Source organism: Platalea leucorodia, assembly GCF_965183815.1.
Source record: "Platalea leucorodia genome assembly, chromosome: 4".
Taxonomy (NCBI): domain Eukaryota; kingdom Metazoa; phylum Chordata; class Aves; order Pelecaniformes; family Threskiornithidae; genus Platalea; species Platalea leucorodia.
The window spans coordinates 14,412,097-14,424,934 of NC_138826.1; the positions used below are offsets into that span (position 1 = coordinate 14,412,097).

The window sequence follows — 12,838 nt, forward strand, 5'->3', positions numbered from 1 at the left end:
AACTAGTTGCATACTTAAAAAAAAGTAAATTTTAAACTGACCAGAGAATTTTCTGTCTCCTCTTCTTCATCCTCATCTTTACCATCTTCAACTTCTTCTGTAACTTCAGCCTTAGCTTCTGCAATCAATTCTCTTATTGGTTTATTGGAAGTAACAGTAACAAATGGATGCTTGTGAAAATAAAAAATAAGCACAATATTAAGTGCTGACATCATTGTACACAGTGGGAAAATCATAACTTGAAAGAAATACAACTTCAGAGAAATGTTACTTTGGTTCCCTCAAACTTGAAGGTTCACAGTTAACATTAATAATGACTGTCCTAATGTATTTTTTTCTGCAGAAGTTTTAAAATCAAAACATTTGTATTCAAATATACTGTGTAAGTAGTCCAACAAACTTGCTAAAAATACAAATAATTCATTTATACTGACCTGTTTCACAATCCAAAGAACAGAAGTAGAAAGATTTTTTGAAAGGTTATTTTTCCTGGAAACGAGTTTCATTTCTTTTCAGTTCCACAGTTAAATTATTTTCTGATAAGCTTTATCTAGAAATATTCTTTCTAGAAAAAATCTGCTTTGTGTTTAGAATGCTTTTTCCTAACACGAACATAAAATTCTACATTTTCCTTTAAGAGGAAACAGCTACCTGTTCTTCTACTGTCTGAATCTTCTTTCTCTGCTGGGCCCTGCTGCTTAAATCTATGCAACATATGCCAGATGTATTCTGGATAAAGTAAATGCATGCTGACGTTAAACAGAATCAAACGTACCTAGGCACATCTACTCCTCTTTAGCTATTCTGCAGTGACAGCATTACGGAGGAAGGCTGAGCACTAAAGCTTTTAAAACACCTGTCAGCAATTGACTACTTATGTAAATATCTCCTTCATCCATTATAAGTATCAAAGTATAAATACTTAAGCAAAGTAATTAGTTATATTACATCAAAATATGTAAACAAAGAATTTGATCTGCACTTGGTATCATTTAATCAGATTTTGCCAAATAAGGATCAATGCAACAATGTTAAAAAAAAGACTGTGCACGAACACTTCATTTGAAATTATTTAAATAGTTACTATAATACCGCTCTGCTTTTAAAAAATACAAAATATGCCTGCCTTTAAACAATAGTTCTGAACAATTAACTCTTCCTACCTGTAGAAGTTGAGTTGCGCTCCACCTCGCATCTACATTCTTTTCCAAACATTTCTTCAGAAAATCTTTAAAATCTGATGACCTATACAAAAAGCAAACAGGTAGTGGTTCTTCTTTTGTCTTGACATCAGACTAGTACATAGTGAAATATTCTTTTGCTTTCACATGCATCTACACTGCAACTCCAGGCCCTTCTATTGATTTAGGAAAACACAAAGACAGTACAGGAATGCAAGGACCAATGTGGCACAAATACAATCTTTAAAATGTTTGTCCATTTATAGAAGAGTTTACTTTTGGCTCTGGATTTATAATATACCACATCTGCTATATCACTACCTGAATCACAAAGATATTAAAATGACCAAATAGATAATGGCTTTTAAAAATGTTTTCTTAGTATAAAAATACTTTAGTCTCCTTTCACCCGATTTTCTTTTTCAGATGGTTTTCAGATCTTTTATTGCATTTGTAAAAAGCTATTTTGCATACATTTTAATGCAAAATCTGCAAAATACTTCAGTATAAAAGCTGCTATGCAGAACTACAACAAAAATACCATATTCCCAGTTGTATAGGGAGATATATATATGTATGCATACATGTACAAACAAACATATATAGAATATGTACCTGACTTTATGCATAAAGCTAGTCCCATAAAGTTCAACAGGTCTATGCGCATGAACCTAAGTTTAGGAAATACATGACTTGGCGTGCCTCATACTCAAAATCTACAAATAGGGGTCGGAAAGTTGTAAATAAAATACTAACCATTTTGAAGGCTGTGCTAATGTAGGTGGATCAGATTTTGCTATTTTCAGAAGCACTCGCATTGGATTTAGTTCATGATGAGGTGGCTCTATTTGAGCCATTTCTATTAAAGTAATGCCAAGAGACCAAATATCAGCCTTGTAATCATAAGGCCTGTCTTTAGAAGTCTCGCACATTACTACTTCTGGAGCCATCCTGCAAAGAGAATAAGGAAGTACCAGATTAGAAAATGCACGCTTACCTGTTCTGAAAAAGGTTCTAACTAGATAAATTCACTGAAGGATTTTAAGATGTACATCCTACTCTCACTTAATATATGTACACGATATTGTATCATGCTTTTAATATTAACAACAAAGGTAATATTAAGATATTAGTTCATACTAAAAAGTCAGCAAAACAGTGCACTTACCAATATGGTGTACCAATAAAAGAATCTCTTCTTTGTATTGTTCTTGTGTTTTTAGCTGATACTCCAAAATCCGCTTAAAGCAAACAGTAAAATGCTATTAACTGGGTGGTGGAAAACATATTATATTTTTATATTTTACAATTGTCTTTTAAAATGTTCTATGTTCCAGAGCAAACATTCTGCAGTATTAAAACTTTGAGGTGAGATAAAAATACTTGTGTTTTGATAACTGAGTACCAAGGTTCTATAGCATTTCTAGTAAAAGATATTGAATAAACATTATTCTCCATTGCTAAAAAAAAAAAAGTAATGCTACTGTTGAGTTGTGTGGGACAACAGCGATGCATGTATTTACTGTAAGAAGAAGTGGGTTAAATTATTTTAATCAGAAAATAATTTCTTTAGCCTATGAAGGTTGTATTCCTCAGACATGGCATTAGCGCTCTCATTAATTCAACAACTAATTCAATTTTTAATTTCAGGATTCGAATTCTCATAAAGCTACATTTTCTCTTTATCTTACGGGTTTCTTTCCACACGACTCTTCACTTTACATTAAATATCTGAAAGCTTGCATATGCGCCTTTGATGTAACATCCAACGAAAAATCAACTTTATCTTTGCAAGTAGTATTACTTGTCTATAAAGCACTACATTTCTCACTTAGAAAAAAAGACGACATTTAAATAAGTGTTATATGCTTATTATAGATGTAACTTCCTTAATGAAGATCTAGAGATTACAGCAAAGGGACAAAATAGCCATATGCTGCAGTCTTTAATCTGTACAAAATTACTTGATGGGCTCAACAGTTGAGAAGCCTAATTTTGCCCTGTGGGAAAAAAAAAAAAAGGACTAAAAGAGCTATTTGTTCAAATGCAAAATCTGAAATCTTGAGGGACTACAGATACTGAAATAATGAAACTCAAATCCTTATACAAATAAAATGCAATGAAGGAAATCTGTTTCCATTCACATATTTGTAAAACGAGGAATTACCCATTTCCGTGTGTACCAGAATCAAAATACAAATATAACTAAAATGCTCTTTCAAGTGATGCTGTACACTTTTCAAACTAAAGTTTACCTTTTTTAAGAAATCTTAATTAGCAAACCTGAATACATCACTAAACATATGTGTTGAAGGAATCTCCCTGTGGTCTGAACTGTAAAGTAGCATCTTGAGAGCCTGCAGTGCTGTGTATCAGCTAAGCTTGACAAAACCTTAAAATAGTCCAGTCTGTACGAAGAGGAGCCAGGTCACATGAGGAAAATAAAATGAACAGAAACAAATGATTCTCTCTCTGACCATGAGATTCTTGCTATGACCTGTGATTTTTTTTTTTTTTACAGTAGTACTAAGAAACTAAGATAGTGGTTCTATTATATTTATAAGGCCTATGAGACTGAGTCCATCACTACATCTTCAGGCTTCCAAGAAAAGCCAAAACAGTAAACTTACCCATACTTTGCAGATGAAGAGAAAGGCACGTGCAAGTGTTATACGTACAAGTAAATCTTGTGCAAGGGAATCCATGCAAAAAGCACGGATACTCTTAACCTGTTGATGTAGCAAAGCAGGTTCTTAAATATTCTCAACTTCTTAACAGAAATGATGCACTATACCTTGCAGAGACACTGCGATCAATACGAGTTAGGCAGCAGATATATTTGTGAATTTGGACACGTGTTGCTTCCATTTAAAAGGAACATCTATATCAAGGCTGGGAATTTAGAGCCCCAGTTCACTGCGGTGATCTTCTGATTCTCCTTATGTTTACCCTCCGTGTAACTTGCATCCAAAGAACTACAACTAGTCACACACATCATGTAGAGAGAAGTTTTTGAAACCTGAACGGAAGCTGCTATGTCATGGAACTATGACATTGGTAGAGCCACTGTAAAGGCTGACAGCTTATACACATTTGCCCCTGCTGAAACCCTGAATAAAGTGGATCCAGACAATTCCTGTCTTTTCCTGGCTGAATGCTGGTCACCACCAGTAGTCCTTTGTCAGTTCTTCATGGAGGAATCCTCATGGATTCCCTACCACATCAGAGGAAAAATGTGGATGACTGCTTAAATTCAGATAAAAAAATAGCAATCAACAATAGTAAGCTTGTGTTAATTTTCTTCCAGTCTGTTCTATCTTCATTTCAGTGCAACAAACAATTAAAAAAGGCATGGAAAAATGAAGCTGAGTAATTAAGATTATTACTTCTCTCGGTAATGGAAGAGACAACAGTACTAGGTACTGGGTTTTGGTGATTGTGAAGAATGTTCATTTTCTAAACTAACAACTTCAAAGGGAAGCTCTAATGTTACCATAGTAAAGATAATTAAGAACATTATACTAAGAAACAGTAGGACCTGTGTCTGACTTTAGGCAACTTGCTACAGATATTGATATGACTCCTACCCCTGCTGATTCTGAAGTCTGAAAGATGTGCCAAGTACTGTTGGGACATTTACTCAAGTTTGTTTGGTTTGGGATTTTTTTTTTCTTTCTTCATAGTAGCAACCCACTTACATCTGAAAAAACTCTCATTGCTAGACTGATATTTAAATAGGTAAATACTGAACTCTGCCAAACTACAGCCTAAGGAAAATACCATTATAAGGCCACACAAAGTTCTGGGAAAGACTTTTATATGCAACATGCTTACCTAGTTTAATATCTCCATCTAATGTGAAAAGAATATTGCCAGCTTTTAGATCTCTGTGGATGATCTTATTTTCATGCAAGTAGTTCAATGCTTCCAGTGTCTGCCTGCACACCACTTTGATCTGGGGCTCTGTTAATGGCCTTTCAAGCTCTACAAGAGACAGAGACAGAAATAAACAGAACATTTTTACATTTTATGTTGTTTTGTGTTCATAGCAATCAGTATAGAGGTATATGTGAAAGTTAATTAATCTGACAGACTCTGAACATCATATGTCAGAAAAACTTCTGTCTTAAAATATTTGCTCCTTTCAGTAAAAATTTCATCCCCTGTACCCAAAACCTCCCTCAATATGAACTATGTATACCTACCTATCTGAACTGTGAAAAAGCTATACCATTTAGAGATTGGTTCTTTTGTACGGTACATCGAGATGTTAAAAGACTAGATCCTTTACTTACTGGTATTAACATTCACCTAATTTGCAGAATAAGCACAGAAAAATCTGATTTTAAGGTTGATGCAATATAAAAAATTATCACAACGTAATTTGGAAGATGGCAGGGGAAGGGGAAGAATGAGATCCTGAAAAGGGCTCATATAGATTATGTTATAACAACACAGCTCCATAAGCATATGAGAACAACTCATCACATTCACTTAAAGGATCAAGACAAAAATGTGTTTTGAAAAGTAAATGAACACTTTAAAAATGAGAGAAAATTAATTTAACTTATGAAGTTATGTCCATAGATATAGGTGTAAATGCTAATTTTAAAACCCCAACATTCAACACATATAGCACACCAATTACATAAATATTTGCATTTCAAAACAATATACATGTGAAACAAGTCTTAAAATATATATGTATTACAATTTTAAGATGTTATTAAGTTTATTATTTGAAATAACTTATTTACCCAACATTACTGCATCTACTGCTCCACCTGCACAAAATTCGATCAGGATCTGTACACAAAAAAAAGGATACACAAATTACAAATTAAATAGTTCTGCTGAACTGAACCATTGATAAGGGAGCATTATTGGGAAACCCGAGTTTCAGACTATTTGGCCTTGACAAATTATTTCACTAACCTCTGCAAAATATTGGTACTGTTACCTAGCTAAAAGTAGGGCTGTGCTGCTCAATCAAATTATTTGAAAAATGCTTGGAGATACTCAGACAAAAGTTTTAATCCAAAGATAAAATTGCATAATAAAACTTATAAAACATAATAAAACAGTCAGCTTGAATCTGACTCATTGTAATGTGATTTATATAATCCCTGCAAACTCATTTCTCGATTATTAAACTATATTTCTATAGTATAATGTCTCTGACTGAAAAGTCCAAGTATAAGAGCTACATGATTTTCCAGTAGCAGATGTTATCTCCTCTATTGTTTCAGATGAGATGAAAATATGCAAAAAATATCTTAAAAGTTACAGAAAATTAATAAATTCAGATGTTTACATAAATTTTGCTCCATTTTCATTGATGCCTATTAATACATCAATGCTTTTATCCCAGAATCTAATAATACTAGAACAACTCCATCTCCAGTTCTCAGTTTCAGTTTGAAACAAAAATTGCAATTATTTTGGGGCACAAACTATGCTGACATGTAGGACAGAAAGAACATACACAAAGGAGAAAGAGGGTAGACAAAGGGAATGAGGAGGGCAAGAAAGAGGAAAGGTCATCCCAGACTGACGTCCCACCCTTTCTTATGTGTTTTTCTTCTTTAATTTGAACTTTAAACATTAAATTATAATTTTTAGTCTGACAGCTAACAAGCATTTCTTGTCAGGATCCTAACAGTCAATATTCTGGGAAATAATATCTGAATTTTTTCCTTCAGAGTACTTTTAAAATCAGAGTATAATTGCCTGTAAAAGAGGAAACCTCAAATTATACCTTATGCCATAACACTTATATATACACCACTTACGTTACATTTTACTTCAAATTACTATTATAATTAATCCTCACAACAATGGTACTAACAAATGTATTATATAATGCAACTCTTTATAAATGCTTTAAACCATTATTCCATTTACATGCTTTTGCATACCTACTGCCAAGTAAGTTAAGTGTGGGAAATGTAAATAAAGAATTTCTTTCTCTCAAATTTGCTGTTTGATCTGACAATCTGACAAAGGTCTCTTTGGTAAAGAAATTGTATTTCTAAAACTGTAAAGCAAAAACATATTTTTATGTCCAACTATCATTCTTTTCTTTTTTTCCTCCACTAAATACTGTTTACTTACCACATCATTATAGCCTTCCCTTTGCCGCTTTCATGCCTCTGCATTTCACTGTAACTATATATCTGCAATTTTATTTTTGAACTATTTACTCCTCTTCTATCTTTATTCTGCCAGTGAAACCTATCCACTCAGTTTCATATTCTGCCGTTATGCATACTTGCTTTCATGCTGACCTTTATGCATAGAAATTTTTTCACTATTCCGCTGTTTTATACAGTATGATTTTACTCTGCATTCAGATCACACAGTTTTCACAAAGCTTATCAAAATAAATCTACATCAAGAAACATGGTATTACACTTCCATTGTTTTCATGCTTAAACAATAAAGCATGTTTGTAGGACTCCAAGGAAATTTTCTTTTATTTGTTTTAGGTATCTTTTTTTAATTATAAACTCTTTTTTAAAAAAAACATGTATTCTTCGTACAAGACCAAAAGCACTTATAAATATTGCATTGGATCACCTAAAAGAAAAGATTGTATTTTCATAGCTAAAGATATTCAGTGCCCAGGATATAGCAGAAGAGTGACGTGAAGTGACATGAAGTGAAGTGAAGATGCCCACTATACTTCTGTGTACAAGTATCTAGATTTTAAGTAAATTAATTATGGTTCAAGTCCTAATAAACTGTCCTTCCTGGAAGTACCGATGAATTCACTCGTATTTAAAAAACATACTTCACAGGCTGACCTTTTCAGCACATTATTTATTTTTCAGCTGTGGATTCTGAATCTCACTCCAAATTGTGCTAATGTAATTAAAATCTGAGTCCTGCTGTTACAAATAAGCACTAACTCCATACACCAAAATGAACTGCCAATTTTCAAATTTTAGATTCAAACTTCTGACCAAATGACTCAGTGTAGCTCAATTTTACAATGCCAATTTCCTAAAAGTCATACTCGCAATTTACAAATTAGTTTTGAAACTGAGTAATTATCACAATAGTGACAACCCAGAAATAATGATTGACAAATGATCTTTTAATAAAGCCAAGAAAAAAAACATAGTTTCAATAACCTTTTGAAATAAGTAGATGCATTTAGAGAAGAAAAAAATACCTACCCACAGATTGTTTTCATAGTAGAAAGCATCTAGGAGCTTAACAATATTAGGATGATCACAGGATGCTAAAATATCAATCTCAACCATGTAATCTTCAAGTTCTTCTTCTGATTTAGTATCAATCACCTTTGCAGCAGCCAGTACTTTCGTTTCTTTGTTCTGAGCCTATAAAGAAAAGTCACAGCAAACATATGTATGTGAATTTCACCAGACAACTGTCACCAACAACAAAAAACAACAAAAAACCCTCTCTTGACATTTCCGTACTACTTTCCTGCCTTTAGTTTGCTTCTCTACAAAAAGAGAACACCTGCATATTAAAGACTAGATAAATTCCATCAGAAAAAGGATTTAATAACTTTTCTCAAGGTCAAGAAACAATGAAAGACAGGAATACAAAACCACTTAATTCTCGTCACATTCCTTAAACCATCACGCAGTATAGCTTAGGGTCATTATTATTTTGTCCTCCTAAGATGAAGTTCTGCGCTGCTCCTCAAAAAACTATCTATTAACACTTGGCAAGGAGTATTAAGTAGCCTCCACCCTCTTGTTTCTGACTGCACATTCTTGCCCTTCTGACACTCCCCACATTGTGGCAGCACAGCTGTTCGCAAAGCCACATAGAAAAACAGATCCTCTACCAGTAATCAGTAGGTTACGCTCTTCTTCAGCCAGGGGCTGTATTCAAGCTCCCACGTTAAAAAGCTGCCAAGCCATCATTAATTTGTCTGGGCATTTTACTCTCTCTGCTTCAGAAGTCTAGGAGCCATTCCATAGATGGCTACTCATTGCAGCTGGCCACGCTGAAAATGCTGCCAGCCTCTACTTTATTGCTCCACACCTTAAGGCCAGGGAGCTAGAACTGCTGTAGTGATAAGGTCAACTGGAGAACAAGTAAGATTTTGACTGAAAAGCAAAAGGAAAACAAGACCTTGGGTATGGAATTTTTTTTAAAAAAAGCATTCCTGCTATGCATTTAATTATTCGTTGGCTTTTTTTAAACATAAGAAATTACAAACAATTAGGCTGACTGTTATTTAAATAGCAAAAAAATTTCAGAAACCAGTTGCTGTAAATACTTATTCACAGAATATTGCTGAGAAACTAATCTAGCAAAACTAGGCAAACTGAGATTTTTTTTTTTTAATATGTGGGGGATAAAGTAAATATCAAACACACAGCCTCCATATACACACATAAAATTATACACACTTTCTAATTCTCTTGCAAGTTATGTTTGAAGGAATACTGTAACTTGGAATTTAGTAAACTTTAAACAAGAAGGTATGTTTTCTCAAGCCATCATAAAAACACTAGTTTGTCAAGGCATTTCCAGTTTTTGTGCCTGAATAAATGAAGTTGAAGGACTGAAGTCTACTTCACCAATGATACGTAAAGACCATCAAGAAAAGGCCTAATTTACTCCACCTAGCTTTTGACATTAAAATGAAATTAAATGAGAAGTAGGGACATAGGCTCTTTCCAAAGCAGCAAAAGAGAAGAACCTGCAGGGGCAATGCTGACGCCTGATGTGCAGCATCACAAGGCGGCTCGTCCTGTCTCTGCTGTGTGGCTGCTGCACGGGGCATCTCGGCCCCAAACCTGGCTGAGATGAACCCCGGACAGGACACAGCACGAATTCCAAAACCTGACTTTCGTCACCTAATCTCCTCATACTAATATCAGACAAAAGCTGATATGAGACAGCAAGTAAGAATTCTTAAGAATGATTTCCAAGGTCTAAATATTATTACTTTCACAGACATAAATAATTCTCTCAATGTGGCAAAAGAGAAAAAAAAGATTTAAAGATAAAGGGTTATGATAACATTCAGTAAAACAGCAATAACAGCAAAACACACTTACAAGCATAGTCCTAGCTGGTTCATCTTATGTTGAGGGTAAAGGTTTTCTGTAACATTTATTTTTATCTCAATATTTTTTCCAAAACAAAAAACAACCAATCTTCCCAACCTCAATATTTGCCCTCCCATTTTTAACAACAAAGATAAGGGATCTTTATAACATTATTTGAAAACAAACTACTGAGAAGTTTTCCAACACACATTCTAATAATAAAAAGAAAAAGGTCTGCTTAATAACACAAACATCATTTGTTTTGGTTTCACGTTTTATAGCCAGAACGAAAGACCAACTTTCCTACTCTAGAGCGGCACTGTAAATTAAACATGAAAGGTGAAACAGATGTCTGACTCCACAACAGAATTAGACTTGGTAGCTTTACATGTGCAGAAAAATGGTTGTTAAAGCAACTTTCTAAAGGATTCAAATATTAACTGTACATTTACTTTTTTGAAACATGCATGGCAACACACTCTCCATCACACCTTACAAGAAGGACACTTAAAAAAAAAGAAAAAATTCTGAAATTCAATTTAACACAAATTTGCATGTAAACTATATAATGGTAATAATATTTTGTTTAAATAAAACTATTTTAAACTTCTACATCAGGAAACAATAACAGATGTTACTGTTTTCAGATTCAGTTTCACCTTTGATAGAGAGAGAGAGGCACTGGTAAATTAGCATGCATGATTACAAGCTAGGAAGTTTGCTGCATTTATAGCATATATTGCTTTTTTTCTATTCAGAGAGTGACTACTTTGTATTTTGATTTTTCCCAGATCCTTTTGCTTGGGGTAACTAGAAATCTGCTTTGAATAAGTTTCTTTTATTTCCTCCTTGTGGTAGCTCTATTAAAACACCTCATTAAAAACCAGAAGTGATTATAGAAACAGTATGATTATCTTTATGAGCATCTTAACAATTATAAACAAAACAAATGTTTGCCTTTGTTCTGACTTGAGATAGTAAAATTTTGTAGGCTAGATCCAGACGCTTTTTCCAGTTCTCAAAAGAAAAAAGCTTTACAATTAGAGTATTTCCACTGAGTATTTCTGAGGACTGATAAAACATTTTAAGTATACATCAAGTTACACTTGAAAATAAAAAAAACCACCTTTGAATATTTTAAACATTATTTTAAAAGTTCCTTTTGAATAAGACATTATTCATCTCCACCCCACAATGCACTCTATAATAAATATCCATCTATGTGACTTGCTGTAAGAAGCACATAAGAAATATGCTCTTTTGAACTGTGTAGGAAAGGATTTTACTGTTCATGCATAAGATTTATGTAGCACTGTACTGCATGTGGAAAAAAAAAAACCTCTGGATTAAGAGGAACAAAAAAGCATTTACAGCTTTGTGTGGGTATGTTTGTTTTTTCTAGACTGGCTGAAGTCTTTTTTCTGCCACATAACATTCTCCAAAGGTCAGAGCAGGAGCAAAAATGTTTGTGTAGATGCAGTCTTGATTTGCATATACTCATTTTGCATTTGGGTACATGAACATTTAAAGTCAAATAACCATTCATGTTACTCAGAGGTTCTGCCCTTTCAAAATAGGTTCTGTACTAGTAGCCCAGCAGCTTCTTCCTATATTTTAGCTCACAGCTACCAATTCAAGTTATTCCAAACGCTCTGCTTAAATACATTTCATTCTGCTTCCATGACAGGCGATTTAAGCTTCAGTCCTACACTAAGAAATCCAAACTGGCATCTTCAATGGTTATGGTTCAATCCTGCCTTATGTGGAGACAAGGAAGAAAGGGGGGAGAAAGATTTTCTTTCTTTGCATTAACAAAATTTGATCTTTTTCACAAGATTCATACACAATGGTTGAAAACTGCATTGGAATAATTCATTCCCCCAAGATCTGACTAATGAAATATGACATAGATGTTATTAACTAATACATGCAACAATACATAAATACTGCAATCCTTCCACCAAGACTTCTATTTGGATTATATATTTAAGGTTACTGCAGCAAACATTAACTTACAGAGAGATAGTATGCACAAGGGAATAGCAAACTATGTTACAGCACCGTTCTTGCAATGGATGGCACAGTCTCTTTAGCAGAAAACACATAGAAAAATACTCTTATTCTTCTAATTCTAAGATAAAGTACTTTTAGAAAGATGGATTGTAGGTTTGCATAGAATAAATACGATCTTGTAAAGCAGAACTTGCAAATCGCTTCCTGAACCTAAATCCCTCATGAATGGCAATGGCATCTAATGCACAAAAATGGTGTAAACATTTGAAAACATATCAGTACAAGAAAGAAGAATAACCACTCTACACAAAGCTAGGATCTGCGAGTATGTGAAGTCAGTGACTCCTCCTTATCAATCCTGAAATTTTATACAGTATCATATATCCAAATATAAGTTCCAGAGCCAGAAGCTTTGTGAAGAGACTGATCGCAGAATATTAAAAGGCAGGTTTACTGTCTGGGCACTCAGCCAAGACATTGCATATTCCCAGCCATGGACAGCAGGGAGAGCAGAGCCACCGTTCCAGAGTAATAGGATTACAGCTCAGAGATAACTCATAGTCTTTCATCTTTAGATGACCAATATGAAGTTTCAGCCTTGGT

The 12,838-nt window shown here is 33.9% G+C and overlaps 1 protein-coding gene across 3 annotated transcripts in view; it reads right to left on the reverse strand.

Moving 5' to 3' along the window:
- SLK (STE20 like kinase) overlaps nt 1-12,838 on the reverse strand; it is a 51,937-nt gene that overhangs the window by 21,486 nt on the left and 17,613 nt on the right. For 2 of the 3 annotated variants that reach the window (XM_082308248.1, XM_082308247.1), the window contains exons 2-8: nt 8,363-8,527; nt 5,939-5,987; nt 5,016-5,165; nt 2,350-2,422; nt 1,938-2,132; nt 1,164-1,245; nt 42-170 (exon numbers count right to left, since the gene is read on the reverse strand). In XM_082308248.1, the coding sequence (XP_082164374.1) occupies nt 42-170; nt 1,164-1,245; nt 1,938-2,132; nt 2,350-2,422; nt 5,016-5,165; nt 5,939-5,987; nt 8,363-8,527 (843 nt within the window). Of the gene's footprint in view, nt 1-41; nt 171-1,163; nt 1,246-1,937; nt 2,133-2,349; nt 2,423-3,811; nt 3,886-5,015; nt 5,166-5,938; nt 5,988-8,362; nt 8,528-12,838 lie in introns of those variants that run through there. The other variant, XM_082308249.1, reaches the window with a different exon arrangement.